Source organism: Leptodactylus fuscus, chromosome 9, assembly GCF_031893055.1.
Source record: "Leptodactylus fuscus isolate aLepFus1 chromosome 9, aLepFus1.hap2, whole genome shotgun sequence".
In the NCBI taxonomy this organism is placed as follows: domain Eukaryota; kingdom Metazoa; phylum Chordata; class Amphibia; order Anura; family Leptodactylidae; genus Leptodactylus; species Leptodactylus fuscus.
Window position 1 is genome coordinate 620,596 of NC_134273.1, and position 26,032 is coordinate 646,627.

The 26,032-nt window shown below is 49.8% G+C and overlaps 1 protein-coding gene across 1 annotated transcript in view; it reads right to left on the reverse strand.

Moving 5' to 3' along the window:
* Nucleotides 1–26,032, reverse strand: part of LOC142218444 (microtubule-associated serine/threonine-protein kinase 2-like) — a 79,490-nt gene that overhangs the window by 37,671 nt on the left and 15,787 nt on the right. Inside the window, exon 4 of the mRNA XM_075287188.1 lies at nucleotides 4,493–4,524. Coding sequence (XP_075143289.1) covers nucleotides 4,493–4,524 — 32 coding nt within the window. The remainder of the gene's footprint in view (nucleotides 1–4,492; nucleotides 4,525–26,032) is intronic.

Below are 26,032 nucleotides of genomic sequence, written 5' to 3' on the forward strand. Positions count from 1 at the left end.
CAGAATCATTGGGGGCTGCGGTCTGACAACTGACACCTGGAGGTGCGGCTGCGTTCCATAGGGCCGGTGCAGTGTGTGCTGCAATCGTGGTGCCCTCTGCTCCTCTCACCCTATAAGCCTCTTAGTGCTAAGCCTCTCACCTGCTCTGTATTACCGCTCACAAACAACCTATTTGTTCTCATTAATCCCGGCTAATTTCCCCCCAGCCTCGTGTGACCTGCGGGGTCTGCGCCGGCTTCACCGAGGGGCCGACTGTCCACTGCCTGACAGAGATGACAAAGTGGCAGCCAGAACAAGAGGATTCATCCCACACAGCACTAGACCCCATCCCTGTACTGTCAGGGGCCCCATATAACCCCGAAGATGCCAAACTACAAGACGACTACTCTACAGTCACCAAACTAAGCCTGCTCCAATCAGTACACGAGACTCACTGTGTGACCAGAGCCCGAGCCACACTGACTGCACAGACTACTCACCTCATATACCGCCATATCATAAGGGAGAAACCCTAATGTGTAATACCACCATATAGTGCAGCATCATCACTGTGTACATGTATCACATATCAGTATTATACTCCAGAGCTGCGCTCACTATTCTGCTGGTACAGTCACTGTGTACATACATTACATTACTTATCCTGTATTATACTCCAGAGCTGTGCTCACTATTCTGCTGGTGCAGTCACTGTGTATATACATTACATTACTTATCCTGTATTATACTCCAGAGCTGCGCTCACTACTCTGCTGGTACAGTCACTGTGTACATACATTACATTACTTATCCTGTATTATACTCCAGAGCTGTGCTCACTATTCTGCTGGTGCAGTCACTGTGTATATACATTACATTACTTATCCTGTATTATACTCCAGAGCTGCGCTCACTATTCTGCTGGTGCAGTCACTGTGTACATACATTACATTACTTATCCTGTATTATACTCCAGAGCTGCGCTCACTATTCTGCTGGTACAGTCACTGTGTACATACATTACATTACTTATCCTGTATTATACTCCAGAGCTGCGCTCACTATTCTGCTGGTGCAGTCACTGTGTACATACATTACATTACTTATCCTGTATTATACTCCAGAGCTGCGCTCACTACTCTGCTGGTGCAGTCACTGTGTACATACATTACATTACTTATCCTGTATTATACTCCAGAGCTGCGCTCACTATTCTGCTGGTACAGTCACTGTGTACATACATTACATTACTTATCCTGTATTATACTCCAGAGCTGCGCTCACTACTCTGCTGGTGCAGTCACTGTGTACATACTGTACATTACTTATCCTGTATTATACTCCAGAGCTGCGCTCACTACTCTGCTGGTGCAGTCACTGTGTACATACTGTACATTACTTATCCTGTATTATACCCCAGAGCTGCGCTCACTATTCTGCTGGTACAGTCACTGTGTACATACATTACATTACTTATCCTGTATTATACTCCAGAGCTGCGCTCACTATTCTGCTGGTGCAGTCACTGTGTACATACATTACATTACTTATCCTGTATTATACCCCAGAGCTGCGCTCACTATTCTGCTGGTGCAGTCACTGTGTACATACATTACATTACTTATCCTGTATTATACTCCAGAGCTGCGCTCACTATTCTGCCGGTACAGTCACTGTGTACATACATTACATTACTTATCCTGTATTATACTCCAGAGCTGCACTCACTATTCTGCTGCTACAGTCACTGTGTACATACATTACATTACTTATCCTGTATTATACTCCAGAGCTGCGCTCACTATTCTGCTGGTCACTGTGTACATACATTACATTACTTATCCTGTATTATACTCCAGAGCTGCGCTCACTATTCTGCTGGTACAGTCACTGTGTACATACATTACATTACTTATCCTGTATTATACTCCAGAGCTGCGCTCACTATTCTGCTGGTGCAGTCACTGTGTACATACATTACATTACTTATCCTGTATTATACTCCAGAGCTGCGCTCACTATTCTGCTGGTACAGTCACTGTGTACATACATTACATTACTTATCCTGTATTATACTCCAGAGCTGTGCTCACTATTCTGCTGGTGCAGTCACTGTGTATATACATTACATTACTTATCCTGTATTATACTCCAGAGCTGCGCTCACTATTCTGCTGGTGCAGTCACTGTGTACATACATTACATTACTTATCCTGTATTATACTCCAGAGCTGCGCTCACTATTCTGCTGGTACAGTCACTGTGTACATACATTACATTACTTATCCTGTATTATACTCCAGAGCTGCGCTCACTATTCTGCTGGTGCAGTCACTGTATACATACATTACATTACTTATCCTGTATTATACTCCAGAGCTGCGCTCACTATTCTGCTGGTACAGTCACTGTGTACATACATTACATTACTTATCCTGTATTATACTCCAGAGCTGCGCTCACTATTCTGCTGGTGCAGTCACTGTGTACATACATTACATTACTTATCCTGTATTATACTCCAGAGCTGCGCTCACTATTCTGCTGGTACAGTCACTGTGTACATACATTACATTACTTATCCTGTATTATACTCCAGAGCTGCGCTCACTATTCTGCTGATAGTCACTGTGTACATACATTACATTACTTATCCTGTATTATACTCCAGAGCTGCGCTCACTATTCTGCTGGTGCAGTCACTGTGTACATACATTACATTACTTATCCTGTATTATACTCCAGAGCTGCGCTCACTATTCTGCTGGTACAGTCACTGTGTACATACATTACATTACTTATCCTGTATTATACTCCAGAGCTGCGCTCACTATTCTGCTGGTGCAGTCACTGTGTACATACATTACATTACTTATCCTGTATTATACTCCAGAGCTGCGCTCACTATTCTGCTGGTACAGTCACTGTGTACATACATTACATTACTTATCCTGTATTATACTCCAGAGCTGTGCTCACTATTCTGCTGGTGCAGTCACTGTGTACACACATTACTTATCCTGTATTATACTCCAGAGCTGCGCTCACTATTCTGCTGGTACAGTCACTGTGTACATACATTACATTACTTATCCTGTATTATACTCCAGAGCTGCGCTCACTATTCTGCTGGTGCAGTCACTGTGTATATACATTACATTACTTATCCTGTATTATACCCCAGAGCTGCGCTCACTATTCTGCTGGTGCAGTCACTGTGTACATACATTACATATCCTGTATTATACTCCAGAGCTGCGCTCACTATTCTGCTGGTACGGTCACTGTGTACATACATTACATTACTTATCCTGTATTATACTCCAGAGCTGCGCTCACTATTCTGCTGGTGCAGTCACTGTGTACATACATTACATTACTTATCCTGTATTATACCCCAGAGCTGCGCTCACTATTCTGCTGGTACAGTCACTGTGTACATACATTACATTACTTATCCTGTATTATACTCCAGAGCTGCGCTCACTATTCTGCTGGTACAGTCACTGTGTACACACATTACTTATCCTGTATTATACTCCAGAGCTGCGCTCACTATTCTGCTGGTGCAGTCACTGTGTACATACATTACATTACTTATCCTGTATTATACCCCAGAGCTGCGCTCACTATTCTGCTGGTACAGTCACTGTGTACATACATTACATTACTTATCCTGTATTATACTCCAGAGCTGCGCTCACTATTCTGCTGGTACAGTCACTGTGTACACACATTACTTATCCTGTATTATACTCCAGAGCTGCGCTCACTATTCTGCTGGTACAGTCACTGTGTACATACATTACATTACTTATCCTGTATTATACCCCAGAGCTGCGCTCACTATTCTGCTGGTACAGTCACTGTGTACATACATTACATTACTTATCCTGTATTATACTCCAGAGCTGTGCTCACTATTCTGCTGGTACGGTCACTGTGTACATACATTACATTACTTATCCTGTATTATACCCCAGAGCTGCGCTCACTATTCTGCTGGTACAGTCACTGTGTACATACATTACATTACTTATCCTGTATTATACTCCAGAGCTGCGCTCACTATTCTGCTGGTACAGTCACTGTGTACATACATTACATTACTTATCCTGTATTATACTCCAGAGCTGCGCTCACTATTCTGCTGGTGCAGTCACTGTGTACATACATTACATTACTTATCCTGTATTATACCCCAGAGCTGCGCTCACTATTCTGCTGGTACAGTCACTGTGTACATACATTACATTACTTATCCTGTATTATACTCCAGAGCTGCGCTCACTATTCTGCTGGTACAGTCACTGTGTACATACATTACTTATCCTGTATTATACTCCAGAGCTGCGCTCACTATTTATTACTTTGCTTTCTGGCCTTATTGAACGACTTCAGTTCAGAAGAATTTTGGTCTGGTGAAGCTGCACAGTGTGAATAGAGCCCATACACATGCTGCGCCCTGCACGCCCCCGTCCTCCGCACGCTCAGCAGGGGTTGCGGTACTTACAAGCTTCCTCTTCTGGGCAGACATAATTCCTTCTGGAAGAGAAAAGAAAAGAAACTTCATCAGAACAAGGTGACGGAGCAGAATCCGTGTGTAATGTGTGCACTGCACTGACCTACATGAAACACAAGGGGGCACCACACCTAAGACACACAACAGACTACAGGCACAGAACAGCACAAGGGGAGACTCGGGCGCCTTGCAGAGGTCCTACAGAGCAGTGCCAGACAGACGCAGGAGGTGTAACGATGCATGCAGCTCCTTCCAAACACCCAAGCTTGCAGCACAGAGATTTCAGCTCTAAAGTAGCTGTAATGTGCTGCAGACACACCTCAGGTTCAATGTGCTGCAGAGTATTTCCTTAAATAGGGCGGCCCTACTGGAACACAGAGACCGGGCCAGAGCGACACACAGACTGCGGGCCTGGAACACACCGATACACAGACCGCGGGGCCTGGAACACAACGACACACAGACCGCGGGGCCTGGAACACACCGATACACAGACCGCGGGGCCTGGAACACACCGATACACAGACCGCGGGGCCTGGAACACACCGATACACAGACCGCGGGGCCTGGAACACAACGACACACAGACCGCGGGGCTTGGAACACACCGATACACAGACCGCGGGGCCTGGAACACACCGATACACAGACCGCGGGGCCTGGAACACACCGATACACAGACCGCGGGGCCTGGAACACACCGATACACAGACCGCGGGGCCTGGAACACAACGATACACAGACCGCGGGGCCTGGAACACACCGATACACAGACCGCGGGGCCTGGAACACAACGACACACAGACCGCGGGGCCTGGAACACACCGATACACAGACCGCGGGGCCTGGAACACACCGATACACAGACCGCGGGGCCTGGAACACACCGATACACAGACCGCGGGGCCTGGAACACAACGACACACAGACCGCGGGGCTTGGAACACACCGATACACAGACTGCGGGGCCTGGAACACACCGATACACAGACTGCGGGGCCTGGAACACACCGATACACAGACTGCGGGCCTGGAACACACCGATACACAGACTGCGGGCCTGGAACACACCGATACACAGACCGCGGGGCCTGGAACACACCGATACACAGACCGCGGGGCCTGGAACACACCGATACACAGACTGCGGGCCTGGAACACACCGATACACAGACCGCGGGGCCTGGAACACACCGATACACAGACCACGGGGCCTGGAACACACCGATACAGAGACCGCGGGCCTGGAACACACCGATACACAGACCGCGGGGCCTGGAACACACCGATACACAGACCGCGGGGCCTGGAACACACCGACACACAGACCGCGGGGCCTGGAACACACCGACACACAGACCGCGGGGCCTGGAACACACCGATACACAGACCGCGGGGCCTGGAACACACCGATACAGAGACCGCGGGGCCTGGAACACACCGATACACAGACTGCGGGCCTGGAACACACCGATACAGAGACCGCGGGGCCTGGAACACACCGATACAGAGACTGCGGGCCTGGAACACACCGATACAGAGACCGCGGGGCCTGGAACACACCGATACAGAGACTGCGGGCCTGGAACACACCGATACACAGACCGCGGGGCCTGGAACACACCGATACACAGACTGCGGGCCTGGAACACACCGATACAGAGACCGCGGGGCCTGGAACACACCGATACACAGACCGCGGGGCCTGGAACACACCGATACACAGACTGCAGGGCCTGGAACACACCGATACACAGACCGCGGGCCTGGAACACACCGATACAGAGACCGCGGGACCTGGAACACACCGATACACAGACCGCGGGGCCTGGAACACACCGATACACAGACCGCGGGCCTGGAACACACCGATACAGAGACCGCGGGACCTGGAACACACCGATACACAGACCGCGGGGCCTGGAACACACCGATACACAGACCGCGGGGCCTGGAACACACCGATACAGAGACTGCGGGCCTGGAACACACCGATACAGAGACCGCGGGGCCTGGAACACACCGATACACAGACCGCGGGCCTGGAACACAGCGCCCGCTGCTTAACCAATAATTCTAGGACAGTTGATGCCCGCTCTACCCGGTCCCATATTATATACCCTATAGGGACCCTACAACTACCCCCAGTGACTACTCTTCTGCGATTCCTACCCAAGAGATACAGAGGGCCGGCGGCAGGGCCACACCAACACACAGAGGGCCAGCGGCAGGAGGTGGAGCCGGCCCAGGGGGTGCGCAGGTGGCAATTCTCACATCTCTTCCCAGTGACAGATTTCTCATACAAAGAATTCAGTTTAGTCAGAACAGAGAGTGCCAAGCGGAGAAAAACAAGGATCTGTCCAGGGGAGGCGCTACTCTGCCAAACCACCGCTGCCGCAGGACTAGAACCACCGACCCAGATACAACCCCCGGACAGGGCGAGAGAGGTCAAAACTAACCAGGTGCAACCCCCTGACAGGGAGAGAGGTCAGAACTAACCAGGTGCAACCCCCGGACAGGGAAAAAGGTCAGAACTAACCAGGTGCAACCCCCGGACAGGGAGAGAGGTCAGAACTAACCAGGTGCAACCCCCGGACAGGGAGAGAGGTCAGAACTAACCAGGTGCAACCCCCGGACAGGGCGAGAGAGGTCAGAACTAACCAGGTGCAACCCCCGGACAGGGAGAGAGGTCAGAACTAACCAGGTGCAACCCCCGGACAGGGAGAGAGGTCAGAACTAACCAGGTGCAACCCCCGGACAGGGAAAAAGGTCAGAACTAAGCAGGTGCAACCCCCGGACAGGGAGAGAGGTCAGAACTAACCAGGTGCAACCCCCGGACAGGGAGAGAGGTCAGAACTAACCAGGTGCAACCCCCGAACAGGGAAAGAGGTCAGAACTAACCAGGTGCAACCCCCAGACAGGGAGAGAGGTCAGAACTGACCAGGTGCAACCCCCGGACAGGGAAAAAGGTCAGAACTAACCAGGTGCAACCCCCGGACAGGGAGAGGTCAGAACTAACCAGGTGCAACCCCCGGACAGGGAGAGAGGTCAGAACTAACCAGGTGCAACCCCCGGACAGGGAGAGAGGTCAGAACTAACCAGGTGCAACCCCCGGACAGGGCGAGAGAGGTCAGAACTAACCAGGTGCAACCCCCGAACAGGGAAAGAGGTCAGAACTAACCAGGTGCAACCCCCGGACAGGGAAAGAGGTCAGAACTAACCAGGTACAGCCTCCAGACAGGGCAAGAGGTCAGAACTAACCAGGTGCAACCCCCGGACAGGGAGAGAGGTCAGAACTAACCAGGGGCAACCCCCGGACAGGGCGAGAGGTCAGAACTAACCAGGTGCAACCCCCGGACAGGGAAAAAGGTCAGAACTAACCAGGTGCAACCCCCGGACAGGGCAAGAGGTCAGAACTAACCAGGTGCAACCCCCGGACAGGGAGAGAGGTCAGAACTAACCAGGTGCAACCCCCGGACAGGGCGAGAGGTCAGAACTAACCAGGTGCAACCCCCGGACAGGGAAAAAGGTCAGAACTAACCAGGTGCAACCCCCGGACAGGGAAAAAGGTCAGAACTAACCAGGTGCAACCCCCGGACAGGGAGAGAGGTCAGAACTAACCAGGTGCAACCCCCGGACAGGGCAAGAGAGGTCAGAACTAACCAGGTGCAACCCCGGACAGGGAAAGCGGTCAGAACTAACCAGGTGCAACCCCCGGACAGGGAGAGAGGTAAGAACTAACCAGGTGCAACCCCCGGACAGGGAGAGAGGTCAGAACTAAGCAGGTGCAACCCCCGGACAGGGAGAGAGGTCAGAACTAACCAGGTGCAACCCCCGGACAGGGAAAAAGGTCAGAACTAACCAGGTGCAACCCCCGGACAGGGAGAGAGGTCAGAACTAACCAGGTGCAACCCCCGGACAGGGAAAAAGGTCAGAACTAACCAGGTGCAACCCCCGGACAGGGAGAGAGGTCAGAACTAACCAGGTGCAACCCCCGGACAGGGAGAGAGGTCAGAACTAACCAGGTGCAACCCCCGGACAGGGAAAAAGGTCAGAACTAACCAGGTGCAACCCCCGGACAGGGCGAGAGGTCAGAACTAAGCAGGGGCAACCCCCGGAAAGGCGAGAGGTCAGAACTAACCAGGTGCAACCCCCGGACAGGGCGAGAGGTCAGAACTAACCAGGTACAGCCTCCAGACAGGGCAAGAGGTCAGAACTAACCAGGTACAGCCTCCAGACAGGGCAAGAGGTCAGAACTAACCAGGTGCAACCCCCGGACAGGGAGAGAGGTCAGAACTAACCAGGTGCAACCCCCGGACAGGGAGAGAGGTCAGAACTAACCAGGTGCAACCCCCGGACAGGGAGAGAGGTCAGAACTAACCAGGTGCAACCCCCGGACAGGGCAAGAGAGGTCAGAACTAACCAGGTGCAACCCCCGGACAGGGAGAGAGGTCAGAACTAACCAGGTGCAACCCCCGGACAGGGAAAAAGGTCAGAACTAACCAGGTGCAACCCCCGGACAGGGAGAGAGGTCAGAACTAACCAGGTGCAACCCCTGGACAGGGAGAGAGGTCAGAACTAACCAGGTGCAACCCCCGGACAGGGCGAGAGGTCAGAACTAACCAGGTGCAACCCCCGGACAGGGAGAGAGGTCAGAACTAACCAGGTGCAACCCCCGGACAGGGAAAAAGGTCAGAACTAACCAGGTGCAACCCCCGGACAGGGAGAGAGGTCAGAACTAAGCAGGTGCAACCCCCGGACAGGGAGAGAGGTCAGAACTACCGAAGTTTTGCTATTTTAGGGGTTCACTTAGAGAACATGTGATGAAATGGCCAGAGACATCCCTGCCTGGTGACCGCTGCCTCCTGTGAAGTGAGTGTATACACAAACTGACTCCGGTGGAAAGTTCTTGGCAGCGGTTGGTGCCCGGCTTCAGGCCTCATCCAAGACCTTTTGTTCCTGCTGAATAACCTATTGTCTGGTTGTCAGGACGCGCAGGCACCACTGTCAGATGTCCATGGGGCACATTCATCCAGACAATGCACCAGAAGTTACTGCAATGTCAACGAAATGAGTGTGTGTGTGTGTGTGTGTGTGTGTGTGTGTGTGTGTGTGTGTGTGTGTGTGTGTGGGGTGGGGTGTGTGGGGTGGGGTGTGTGTGGGGTGGGCAAGTCTACAGACCAGCCACAGGGGGGAGCTAAAGGCTACAAATACCAAGAGTATGAAAAAGCCCCACACAGCACACAGAGTATCAGCCCCACACACAGTATTATACAGCCCCTCACACACCCAGTATTATACAGCCCCGCACACACAGTATTATACAGCCCCTCACACACCCAGTATTATACAGCCCCGCACACACAGTATTATACAGCCCCGCACACACAGTATTATACAGCCCCGCACACACAGTATTATACAGCCCCGCACACACAGTATTATACAGCCCCGCACACACAGTATTATACAGCCCCGCACACACAGTATTATACAGCCCCGCACACACAGTATTATACAGCCCCTCACACACACAGTATTATACAGCCCCTCACACACAGTATTATACAGCCCCGCACACACAGTATTATACAGCCCCGCACACAGTATTATACAGCCCCGCACACAGTATTATACAGCCCCGCACACAGTATTATACAGCCCCGCACACAGTATTATACAGCCCCGCACACAGTATTATACAGCCCCGCACACAGTATTATACAGCCCCGCACACAGTATTATACAGCCCCGCACACAGTATTATACAGCCCCGCACACAGTATTATACAGCCCCGCACACACACAGTATTATACAGCCCCGCACACACAGTATTATACAGCCCCGCACACACACAGTATTATACAGCCCCGCACACAGTATTATACAGCCCCGAACACACAGTATTATACAGCCCCGCACACACAGTATTATACAGCCCCGCACACACAGTATTATACAGCCCCACACACAGTATTATACAGCCCCGCACACACAGTATTATACAGCCCCGCACACAGTATTATACAGCCCCGCACACAGTATTATACAGCCCCGCACACAATATTATACAGCCCCGCACACAGTATTATACAGCCCCTCACACACACAGTATTATACAGCCCCTCACACACACAGTATTATACAGCCCCGCACACACACAGTATTATACAGCCCCGCACACAGTATTATACAGCCCCGCACACACAGTATTATACAGCCCCGCACACAGTATTATACAGCCCCTCACACACACAGTATTATACAGCCCCGCACACACAGTATTATACAGCCCCGCACACAGTATTATACAGCCCCGCACACAGTATTATACAGCCCCGCACACAGTATTATACAGCCCCGCACACACACAGTATTATACAGCCCCGCACACACAGTATTATACAGCCCCGCACACACAGTATTATACAGCCCCTCACACACACAGTATTATACAGCCCCGCACACACAGTATTATACAGCCCCGCACACACAGTATTATACAGCCCCGCACACACAGTATTATACAGCCCCGCACACACAGTATTATACAGCCCCGCACACACAGTATTATACAGCCCCTCACACACACAGTATTATACAGCCCCTCACACACACAGTATTATACAGCCCCGCACACACACAGTATTATACAGCCCCGCACACACACAGTATTATACAGCCCCGCACACACAGTATTATACAGCCCCGCACACACACAGTATTATACAGCCCCGCACACAGTATTATACAGCCCCGAACACACAGTATTATACAGCCCCGCACACAGTATTATACAGCCCCGCACACAGTATTATACAGCCCCGCACACAGTATTATACAGCCCCGCACACACACAGTATTATACAGCCCCGCACACACAGTATTATACAGCCCCGCACACACAGTATTATACAGCCCCTCACACACACAGTATTATACAGCCCCGCACACACAGTATTATACAGCCCCGCACACACAGTATTATACAGCCCCGCACACACAGTATTATACAGCCCCGCACACACAGTATTATACAGCCCCGCACACACACAGTATTATACAGCCCCGCACACACAGTATTATACAGCCCCGCACACACAGTATTATACAGCCCCTCACACACACAGTATTATACAGCCCCGCACACACAGTATTATACAGCCCCGCACACACAGTATTATACAGCCCCGCACACACAGTATTATACAGCCCCGCACACACAGTATTATACAGCCCCTCACACACACAGTATTATACAGCCCCTCACACACACAGTATTATACAGCCCCGCACACACAGTATTATACAGCCCCACACACACACAGTATTATACAGCCCCTCACACACCCAGTATTATACAGCCCCTCACACACACAGTATGATACAGCCCCTCACACACACAGTATTATACAGCCCCTCACACACACAGTATTATACAGCCCCACACACACACAGTATTATACAGCCCCGCACACACACAGTATTATACAGCCCCGCACACACAGTATTATACAGCCCCACACACAGTATTATACAGCCCCGCACACACAGTATTATACAGCCCCACACACAGTATTATACAGCCCCACACACACACAGTATTATACAGCCCCTCACACACACAGTATTATACAGCCCCTCACACACACAGTATTATACAGCCCCTCACACACACAGTATTATACAGCCCCGCACACACACAGTATTATACAGCCCCTCACACACACAGTATTATACAGCCCCGCACACACAGTATTATACAGCCCCTCACACACACAGTATTATACAGCCCCGCACATAGTATTATACAGCCCCGCACACACAGTATTATACAGCTCCTCACACACACAGTATTATACAGCCCCACACACACACAGTATTATACAGCCCCTCACACACACAGTATTATACAGCCCCTCACACACACAGTATTATACAGCCCCGCACACACACAGTATTATACAGCCCCGCACACACACAGTATTATACAGCCCCGCACACACAGTATTATACAGCCCCGCACACACAGTATTATACAGCCCCGCACACACAGTATTATACAGCCCCGCACACACAGTATTATACAGCCCCGCACACACAGTATTATACAGCCCCACACACACAGTATTATACAGCCCCGCACACACACAGTATTATACAGCCCCGCACACACACAGTATTATACAGCCCCGCACACACAGTATTATACAGCCCCGCACACACAGTATTATACAGCCCCGCACACACAGTATTATACAGCCCCGCACACACAGTATTATACAGCCCCTCACACACCCAGTATTATACAGCCCCTCACACACAGTATTATACAGCCCCTCACACACCCAGTATTATACAGCCCCTCACACACACAGTATGATACAGCCCCTCACACACACAGTATGATACAGCCCCGCACACACACAGTATTATACAGCCCCGCACACACAGTATTATACAGCCCCGCACACACAGTATTATACAGCCCCGCACACACAGTATTATACAGCCCCTCACACACCCAGTATTATACAGCCCCTCACACACCCAGTATTATACAGCCCCTCACACACCCAGTATTATACAGCCCCTCACACACACAGTATTATACAGCCCCTCACACACAGTATTATACAGCCCCGCACACACACAGTATTATACAGCCCCGCACACACAGTATTATACAGCCCCGCACACACAGTATTATACAGCCCCGCACACACACAGTATTATACAGCCCCGCACACACACACAGTATTATACAGCCCCGCACACACACAGTATTATACAGCCCCTCACACACACAGTATTATACAGCCCCACACACAGTATTATACAGCCCCGCACACACAGTATTATACAGCCCCACACACACAGTATTATACAGCCCCGCACACACACAGTATTACACAGCCCCGCACACACACAGTATTACACAGCCCCGCACACACAGTATTACACAGCCCCGCACACACAGTATTATACAGCCCCGCACACACAGTATTATACAGCCCCTCACACACACAGTATTATACAGCCCCGCACACACACAGTATTACACAGCCCCGCACACACACAGTATTACACAGCCCCGCACACACACAGTATTATACAGCCCCGCACACACACAGTATTATACAGCCCCGCACACACAGTATTATACAGCCCCGCACACACACAGTATTATACAGCCCCGCACACACAGTATTATACAGCCCCGCACACACAGTATTATACAGCCCCTCACACACACAGTATTATACAGCCCCGCACACACACAGTATTATACAGCCCCTCACACACACAGTATTATACAGCCCCGCACACACAGTATTATACAGCCCCGCACACACAGTATTATACAGCTCCTCACACACAGTATTATACAGCTCCTCACACACACAGTATTATACAGCCCCGCACACACACAGTATTATACAGCCCCACACACAGTATTATACAGCCCCGCACACACACAGTATTATACAGCCCCGCACACACACAGTATTATACAGCCCCACACACAGTATTATACAGCCCCGCACACACACAGTATTATACAGCCCCGCACACACACAGTATTATACAGCCCCGCACACACAGTATTATACAGCCCCGCACACACAGTATTATACAGCCCCGCACACACACAGTATTACACAGCCCCGCACACACAGTATTACACAGCCCCGCACACACAGTATTATACAGCCCCACACACACACACACAGTATTATACAGCCCCACACACAGTATTATACAGCCCCGCACACACAGTATTATACAGCCCCGCACACACACAGTATTATACAGCCCCGCACACACAGTATTATACAGCCCCACACACACACAGTATTATACAGCCCCGCACACACAGTATTATACAGCCCCGCACACACACAGTATTACACAGCCCCGCACACACAGTATTACACAGCCCCGCACACACAGTATTACACAGCCCCGCACACACAGTATTATACAGCCCCGCACACACAGTATTATACAGCCCCCCACACACAGTATTATACAGCCCCTCACACACACAGTATTATACAGCCCCACACACAGTATTATACAGCCCCACACACACACAGTATTATACAGCCCCGCACACACAGTATTATACAGCCCCGCACACACAGTATTATACAGCCCCGCACACACAGTATTATACAGCCCCGCACACACACAGTATTATACAGCCCCGCACACACACAGTATTATACAGCCCCGCACACACAGTATTATACAGCCCCGCACACACAGTATTATACAGCCCCGCACACACAGTATTATACAGCCCCGCACACACAGTATTATACAGCCCCGCACACACAGTATTATACAGCCCCGCACACACAGTATTATACAGCCCCGCACACACACAGTATTATACAGCCCCGCACACACAGTATTATACAGCCCCGCACACACACAGTATTATACAGCCCCACACACAGTATTATACAGCCCCTCACACACACAGTATTATACAGCCCCTCACACACACAGTATTATACAGCCCCGCACACAGTATTATACAGCCCCGCACACAGTATTATACAGCCCCGCACACAGTATTATACAGCCCCGCACACACACACAGTATTATACAGCCCCGCACACACAGTATTATACAGCCCCTCACACACAGTATTATACAGCCCCGCACACACACAGTATTATACAGCCCCGCACACACACAGTATTATACAGCCCCACACACACACAGTATTATACAGCCCCGCACACACACAGTATTATACAGCCCCGCACACACACAGTATTATACAGCCCCACACACACACAGTATTATACAGCCCCGCACACACAGTATTATACAGCCCCACACACAGTATTATACAGCCCCTCACACACACAGTATTATACAGCCCCTCACACAGTATTATACAGCCCCGCACACAGTATTATACAGCCCCGCACACACAGTATTATACAGCCCCGCACACAGTATTATACAGCCCCGCACACACAGTATTATACAGCTCCTCACACACAGTATTATACAGCCCCGCACACACACAGTATTATACAGCCCCACACACAGTATTATACAGCCCCACACACACAGTATTATACAGCCCCGCACACACACAGTATTATACAGCCCCACACACAGTATTATACAGCCCCACACACACACAGTATTATACAGCCCCGCACACACAGTATTATACAGCCCCGCACACAGTATTATACAGCCCCGCACACACAGTATTATACAGCCCCGCACACACACAGTATTATACAGCCCCGCACACACACAGTATTATACAGCCCCGAACACACAGTATTATACAGCCCCTCACACACCCAGTATTATACAGCCCCTCACACACAGTATTATACAGCCCCTCACACACCCAGTATTATACAGCCCCTCACACACAGTATTATACAGCCCCTCACACACACAGTATTATACAGCCCCTCACACACAGTATTATACAGCCCCGCACACACACACAGTATTATACAGCCCCGCACACACACAGTATTATACAGCCCCTCACACACACAGTATTATACAGCCCCACACACAGTATTATACAGCCCCGCACACACAGTATTATACAGCCCCACACACACAGTATTACACAGCCCCGCACACACACAGTATTACACAGCCCCGCACACACACAGTATTACACAGCCCCGCACACACAGTATTATACAGCCCCGCACACACAGTATTATACAGCCCCGCACACACAGTATTATACAGCCCCTCACACACACAGTATTATACAGCCCCGCACACACACAGTATTACACAGCCCCGCACACACACAGTATTACACAGCCCCGCACACACACAGTATTATACAGCCCCGCACACACACAGTATTATACAGCCCCGCACACACACAGTATTATACAGCCCCGCACACACAGTATTATACAGCCCCGCACACACAGTATTATACAGCCCCTCACACACACAGTATTATACAGCCCCGCACACACACAGTATTATACAGCCCCTCACACACACAGTATTATACAGCCCCGCACACACAGTATTATACAGCCCCGCACACACAGTATTATACAGCTCCTCACACACAGTATTATACAGCTCCTCACACACACAGTATTATACAGCCCCGCACACACACAGTATTATACAGCCCCACACACAGTATTATACAGCCCCGCACACACACAGTATTATACAGCCCCGCACACACACAGTATTATACAGCCCCGCACACACAGTATTATACAGCCCCGCACACACAGTATTATACAGCCCCGCACACACAGTATTATACAGCCCCGCACACACACAGTATTACACAGCCCCGCACACACAGTATTACACAGCCCCGCACACACAGTATTATACAGCCCCACACACACACAGTATTATACAGCCCCACACACAGTATTATACAGCCCCGCACACACAGTATTATACAGCCCCGCACACACACAGTATTATACAGCCCCGCACACACAGTATTATACAGCCCCACACACACACAGTATTACACAGCCCCGCACACACAGTATTATACAGCCCCGCACACACAGTATTATACAGCCCCCCACACACACAGTATTATACAGCCCCTCACACACACAGTATTATACAGCCCCGCACACAGTATTATACAGCCCCACACACAGTATTATACAGCCCCACACACACACAGTATTATACAGCCCCGCACACACAGTATTATACAGCCCCGCACACACAGTATTATACAGCCCCGCACACACACAGTATTATACAGCCCCGCACACACACAGTATTATACAGCCCCGCACACACAGTATTATACAGCCCCGCACACACAGTATTATACAGCCCCGCACACACAGTATTATACAGCCCCGCACACACAGTATTATACAGCCCCGCACACACAGTATTATACAGCCCCGCACACACACAGTATTATACAGCCCCGCACACACAGTATTATACAGCCCCGCACACACAGTATTATACAGCTCCGCACACACACAGTATTATACAGCCCCACACACAGTATTATACAGCCCCTCACACACACAGTATTATACAGCCCCTCACACACACAGTATTATACAGCCCCGCACACAGTATTATACAGCCCCGCACACAGTATTATACAGCCCCGCACACAGTATTATACAGCCCCACACACACACACAGTATTATACAGCCCCGCACACACAGTATTATACAGCCCCTCACACACAGTATTATACAGCCCCGCACACACACAGTATTATACAGCCCCGCACACACACAGTATTATACAGCCCCACACACACACAGTATTATACAGCCCCGCACACACACAGTATTATACAGCCCCGCACACACACAGTATTATACAGCCCCGCACACACACAGTATTATACAGCCCCGCACACACAGTATTATACAGCCCCACACACAGTATTATACAGCCCCTCACACACACAGTATTATACAGCCCCTCACACAGTATTATACAGCCCCGCACACAGTATTATACAGCCCCGCACACACAGTATTATACAGCCCCGCACACAGTATTATACAGCCCCGCACACAGTATTATACAGCCCCGCACACACAGTATTATACAGCTCCTCACACACAGTATTATACAGCCCCGCACACACACAGTATTATACAGCCCCACACACAGTATTATACAGCCCCACACACACAGTATTATACAGCCCCGCACACACACAGTATTATACAGCCCCACACACAGTATTATACAGCCCCACACACACACAGTATTATACAGCCCCGCACACACAGTATTATACAGCCCCGCACACAGTATTATACAGCCCCGCACACACAGTATTATACAGCCCCGCACACACACAGTATTATACAGCCCCGCACACACACAGTATTATACAGCCCCGAACACACAGTATTATACAGCCCCGCACACACACAGTATTATACAGCCCCGCACACACAGTATTATACAGCCCCGCACACACACAGTATTATACAGCCCCTCACACACACAGTATTATACAGCCCCGCACACACACAGTATTATACAGCCCCGCACACAGTATTATACAGCCCCTCACACACACAGTATTATACAGCCCCGCACACAGTATTATACAGCCCCGCACACAGTATTATACAGCCCCTCACACCCAGTATTATACAGCCCCTCACGCACACAGTATTATACAGCCCCGCACACAGTATTATACAGCCCCGCACACAGTATTATACAGCCCCGCACACAGTATTATACAGCCCCGCACACAGTATTATACAGCCCCGCACACACACAGTATTATAAAGCCCCGCACACACAGTATTATACAGCCCCGCACACACACAGTATTATACAGCCCCGCACACACAGTATTATACAGCCCCGCACACACAGTATTATACAGCCCCGCACACACACAGTATTATACAGCCCCACACACAGTATTATACAGCCCCACACACACACAGTATTATACAGCCCCGCACACACAGTATTATACAGCCCCACACACAGTATTATACAGCCCCGCACACACACAGTATTATACAGCCCCGCACACAGTATTATACAGCCCCGCACACAGTATTATACAGCCCCGCACACAGTATTATACAGCCCCGCACACAGTATTATACAGCCCCGCACACAGTATTATACAGCCCCGCACACACAGTATTATACAGCCCCGCACACAGTATTATACAGCCCCGCACACACAGTATTATACAGCTCCTCACACACAGTATTATACAGCTCCTCACACACAGTATTATACAGCCCCGCACACACACAGTATTATACAGCCCCTCACACACAGTATTATACAGCCCCACACACACACAGTATTATACAGCCCCGCACACACAGTATTATACAGCCCCACACACAGTATTATACAGCCCCGCACACACAGTATTATACAGCCCCGCACACACACAGTATTATACAGCCCCGCACACACACAGTATTATACAGCCCCACACACACACAGTATTATACAGCCCCGCACACACACAGTATTATACAGCCCCGCACACACACAGTATTATACAGCCCCACACACACACAGTATTATACAGCCCCGCACACACAGTATTATACAGCCCCACACACACACAGTATTATACAGCCCCGCACACACACAGTATTATACAGCCCCGCACACACACAGTATTATACAGCCCCGCACACACACAGTATTATACAGCCCCGCACACACACAGTATTATACAGCCCCGCACACACACAGTATTATACAGCCCCGCACACACAGTATTATACAGCCCCGCACACACACAGTATTATACAGCCCCGCACACACAGTATTATACAGCCCCACACACACACAGTATTATACAGCCCCGAACACACAGTATTATACAGCCCCACACACAGTATTATACAGCCCCGCACACACACAGTATTATACAGCCCCACACACAGTATTATACAGCCCCGCACACACAGTATTATACAGCCCCGCACACACACAGTATTATACAGCCCCACACACACACAGTATTATACAGCCCCTCACACACACAGTATTATACAGCCCCGCACACACAGTATTATACAGCCCCGCACACAGTATTATACAGCCCCACACACAGTATTATACAGCCCCGCACACACAGTATTATACAGCCCCGCACACACAGTATTATACAGCCCCGCACACACAGTATTATACAGCCCCGCACACACAGTATTATACAGCCCCGCACACACACAGTATTATACAGCCCCGCACACAGTATTATACAGCCCCGCACACACACAGTATTATACAGCCCCGCACACACAGTATTATACAGCCCCACACACAGTATTATACAGCCCCGCACACAGTATTATACAGCCCCGCACACAGTATTATACAGCCCCTCACGCACACAGTATTATACAGCCCCGCACACAGTATTATACAGCCCCGCACACAGTATTATACAGCCCCGCACACACACAGTATTATACAGCCCCGCACACACACAGTATTATACAGCCCCACACACACAGTATTACACAGCCCCGCACACAGTATTATACAGCCCCGCACACACACAGTATTATAAAGCCCCGCACACACAGTATTATACAGCCCCGCACACACACAGTATTATACAGCCCCGCACACACAGTATTATACAGCCCCGCACACACAGTATTATACAGCCCCGCACACACACAGTATTATACAGCCCCACACACAGTATTATACAGCCCCACACACACACAGTATTATACAGCCCCGCACACACAGTATTATACAGCCCCACACACAGTATTATACAGCCCCGCACACACACAGTATTATACAGCCCCGCACACAGTATTATACAGCCCCGCACACAGTATTATACAGCCCCGCACACAGTATTATACAGCCCCGCACACAGTATTATACAGCCCCGCACACAGTATTATACAGCCCCGCACACACAGTATTATACAGCCCCGCACACAGTATTATACAGCCCCGCACACACAGTATTATACAGCTCCTCACACACAGTATTATACAGCTCCTCACACACAGTATTATACAGCCCCGCACACACACAGTATTATACAGCCCCTCACACACAGTATTATACAGCCCCACACACACACAGTATTATACAGCCCCGCACACACAGTATTATACAGCCCCACACACAGTATTATACAGCCCCGCACACACAGTATTATACAGCCCCGCACACACACAGTATTATACAGCCCCGCACACACACAGTATTATACAGCCCCACACACACACAGTATTATACAGCCCCGCACACACACAGTATTATACAGCCCCGCACACACACAGTATTATACAGCCCCACACACACACAGTATTATACAGCCCCGCACACACAGTATTATACAGCCCCACACACACACAGTATTATACAGCCCCGCACACACACAGTATTATACAGCCCCGCACACACACAGTATTATACAGCCCCGCACACACACAGTATTATACAGCCCCGCACACACACAGTATTATACAGCCCCGCACACACACAGTATTATACAGCCCCGCACACACAGTATTATACAGCCCCGCACACACACAGTATTATACAGCCCCGCACACACAGTATTATACAGCCCCACACACACACAGTATTATACAGCCCCGAACACACAGTATTATACAGCCCCACACACAGTATTATACAGCCCCGCACACACACAGTATTATACAGCCCCACACACAGTATTATACAGCCCCGCACACACAGTATTATACAGCCCCGCACACACACAGTATTATACAGCCCCACACACACACAGTATTATACAGCCCCTCACACACACAGTATTATACAGCCCCGCACACACAGTATTATACAGCCCCGCACACAGTATTATACAGCCCCACACACAGTATTATACAGCCCCGCACACACAGTATTATACAGCCCCGCACACACAGTATTATACAGCCCCGCACACACAGTATTATACAGCCCCGCACACACAGTATTATACAGCCCCGCACACACACAGTATTATACAGCCCCGCACACAGTATTATACAGCCCCGCACACACACAGTATTATACAGCCCCGCACACACAGTATTATACAGCCCCACACACAGTATTATACAGCCCCGCACACAGTATTATACAGCCCCGCACACAGTATTATACAGCCCCTCACGCACACAGTATTATACAGCCCCGCACACAGTATTATACAGCCCCGCACACAGTATTATACAGCCCCGCACACACACAGTATTATACAGCCCCGCACACACACAGTATTATACAGCCCCACACACACAGTATTATACAGCCCCGCACACACAGTATTATACAGCCCCGCACACACAGTATTATACAGCCCCGCACACACAGTATTATACAGCCCCGCACACACAGTATTATACAGCCCCGCACACACAGTATTATACAGCCCCGCACACACACAGTATTATACAGCCCCACACACAGTATTATACAGCCCCACACACAGTATTATACAGCCCCACACACACACAGTATTATACAGCCCCGCACACACACAGTATTATACAGCCCCGCACACACACAGTATTATACAGCCCCACACACAGTATTATACAGCCCCACACACAGTATTATACAGCCCCACACACACACAGTATTATACAGCCCCGCACACACAGTATTATACAGCCCCACACACAGTATTATACAGCCCCGCACACACACAGTATTATACAGCCCCGCACACAGTATTATACAGCCCCGCACACAGTATTATACAGCCCCGCACACACAGTATTATACAGCCCCGCACACACAGTATTATACAGCCCCACACACACAGTATTATACAGCCCCGCACACACACAGTATTATACAGCCCCGCACACAGTATTATACAGCCCCGCACACAGTATTATACAGCCCCGCACACAGTATTATACAGCCCCGCACACACAGTATTATACAGCTCCTCACACACAGTATTATACAGCCCCACACACAGTATTATACAGCCCCGCACACAGTATTATACAGCCCCACACACAGTATTATACAGCCCCGCACACAGTATTATACAGCCCCGCACACAGTATTATACAGCCCCGCACACACAGTATTATACAGCTCCTCACACACAGTATTATACAGCCCCGCACACACAGTATTATACAGCCCCGCACACAGTATTATACAGCCCCTCACACACAGTATTATACAGCCCCGCACACACAGTATTATACAGCTCCTCACACACAGTATTATACAGCCCCTCACACACAGTATTATACAGCCCCTCACACCCAGTATTATACAGCCCCGCACACAGTATTATACAGCCCCTCACACACAGTATTATACAGCCCCGCACACACAGTATTATACAGCCCCGCACACACAGTATTATACAGCTCCTCACACACAGTATTATACAGCCCCGCACACACAGTATTATACAGCCCCTCACACACAGTATTATACAGCCCCGCACACAGTATTATACAGCCCCTCACACACAGTATTATACAGCCCCTCACACACAGTATTATACAGCCCCGCACACACAGTATTATACAGCCCCGCACACAGTATTATACAGCCCCTCACACACAGTATTATACAGCCCCGCACACACAGTATTATACAGCTCCTCACACACAGTATTATACAGCTCCTCACACACAGTATTATACAGCCCCGAACACACAGTATTATACAGCCCCACACACAGTATTATACAGCCCCGCACACAGTATTATACAGCCCCGCACACACACAGTATTATACAGCCCCGCACACACAGTATTATACAGCCCCACACACACACAGTATTATACAGCCCCTCACACACAGTATTATACAGCCCCGCACACACAGTATTATACAGCTCCTCACACACAGTATTATACAGCTCCTCACACACAGTATTATACAGCCCCGCACACACAGTATTATACAGCTCCTCACACACAGTATTATACAGCTCCTCACACACAGTATTATACAGCCCCGCACACACAGTATTATACAGCCCCACACACAGTATTATACAGCCCCGCACACACACAGTATTATACAGCCCCGCACACACACAGTATTATACAGCCCCGCACACACAGTATTATACAGCCCCACACACACACAGTATTATACAGCCCCTCACACACACAGTATTATACAGCCCCTCACACACACAGTATTATACAGCCCCGCACACACACAGTATTATACAGCCCCGCACACACAGTATTATACAGCCCCACACACAGTATTATACAGCCCCGCACACACAGTATTATACAGCCCCGCACACACACAGTATTATACAGCCCCGCACACACAGTATTATACAGCCCCGCACACACAGTATTATACAGCCCCGCACACACAGTATTATACAGCCCCGCACACACAGTATTATACAGCCCCGCACACAGTATTATACAGCCCCGCACACAGTATTATACAGCCCCGCACACAGTATTATACAGCCCCACACACACACACAGTATTATACAGCCCCGCACACACAGTATTATACAGCCCCTCACACACACAGTATTATACAGCCCCTCACACACACAGTATGATACAGCCCCTCACACACACAGTATTATACAGCCCCGCACACACAGTATTATACAGCCCCGCACACACAGTATTATACAGCCCCACACACAGTATTATACAGCCCCGCACACACACAGTATTATACAGCCCCGCACACACAGTATTATACAGCCCCACACACAGTATTATACAGCCCCGCACACACAGTATTATACAGCCCCGCACACACACAGTATTATACAGCCCCACACACACACAGTATTATACAGCCCCGCACACACACAGTATTATACAGCCCCGCACACACAGTATTATACAGCCCCGCACACACACAGTATTATACAGCCCCTCACACACACAGTATTATACAGCCCCGCACACACACAGTATTATACAGCCCCGCACACACACAGTATTATACAGCCCCGCACACACACAGTATTATACAGCCCCGCACACACACAGTATTATACAGCCCCGCACACACACAGTATTATACAGCCCCGCACACACACAGTATTATACAGCCCCGCACACACAGTATTATACAGCCCCACACACAGTATTATACAGCCCCGCACACAGTATTATACAGCCCCACACACACACAGTATTATACAGCCCCGCACACACAGTATTATACAGCCCCACACACACAGTATTATACAGCCCCTCACACACACAGTATTATACAGCCCCGCACACACAGTATTATACAGCCCCACACACAGTATTATACAGCCCCGCACACACAGTATTATACAGCCCCGCACACACACAGTATTATACAGCTCCTCACACACAGTATTATACAGCCCCGCACACACACAGTATTATACAGCCCCGCACACACAGTATTATACAGCCCCGCACACACACAGTATTATACAGCCCCTCACACACACAGTATTATACAGCCCTGCACACACACAGTATTATACAGCCCCGCACACACAGTATTATACAGCCCCACACACAGTATTATACAGCCCCGCACACACAGTATTATACAGCCCCACACACAGTATTATACAGCCCCACACACACACAGTATTATACAGCCCCGCACACACACAGTATTATACAGCCCCACACACACAGTATTATACAGCCCCACACACAGTATTATACAGCCCCGCACACACAGTATTATACAGCCCCACACACAGTATTATACAGCCCCGCACACACACAGTATTATACAGCCCCGCACACACACAGTATTATACAGCCCCGCACACACACAGTATTATACAGCCCCACACACACACAGTATTATACAGCCCCGCACACACAGTATTATACAGCCCCACACACACACAGTATTATACAGCCCCACACACACACAGTATTATACAGCCCCACACACAGTATTATACAGCTCCTCACACACACAGTATTATACAGCCCCGCACACACACAGTATTATACAGCCCCGCACACACACAGTATTATACAGCCCCGCACACACACAGTATTATACAGCCCCGCACAC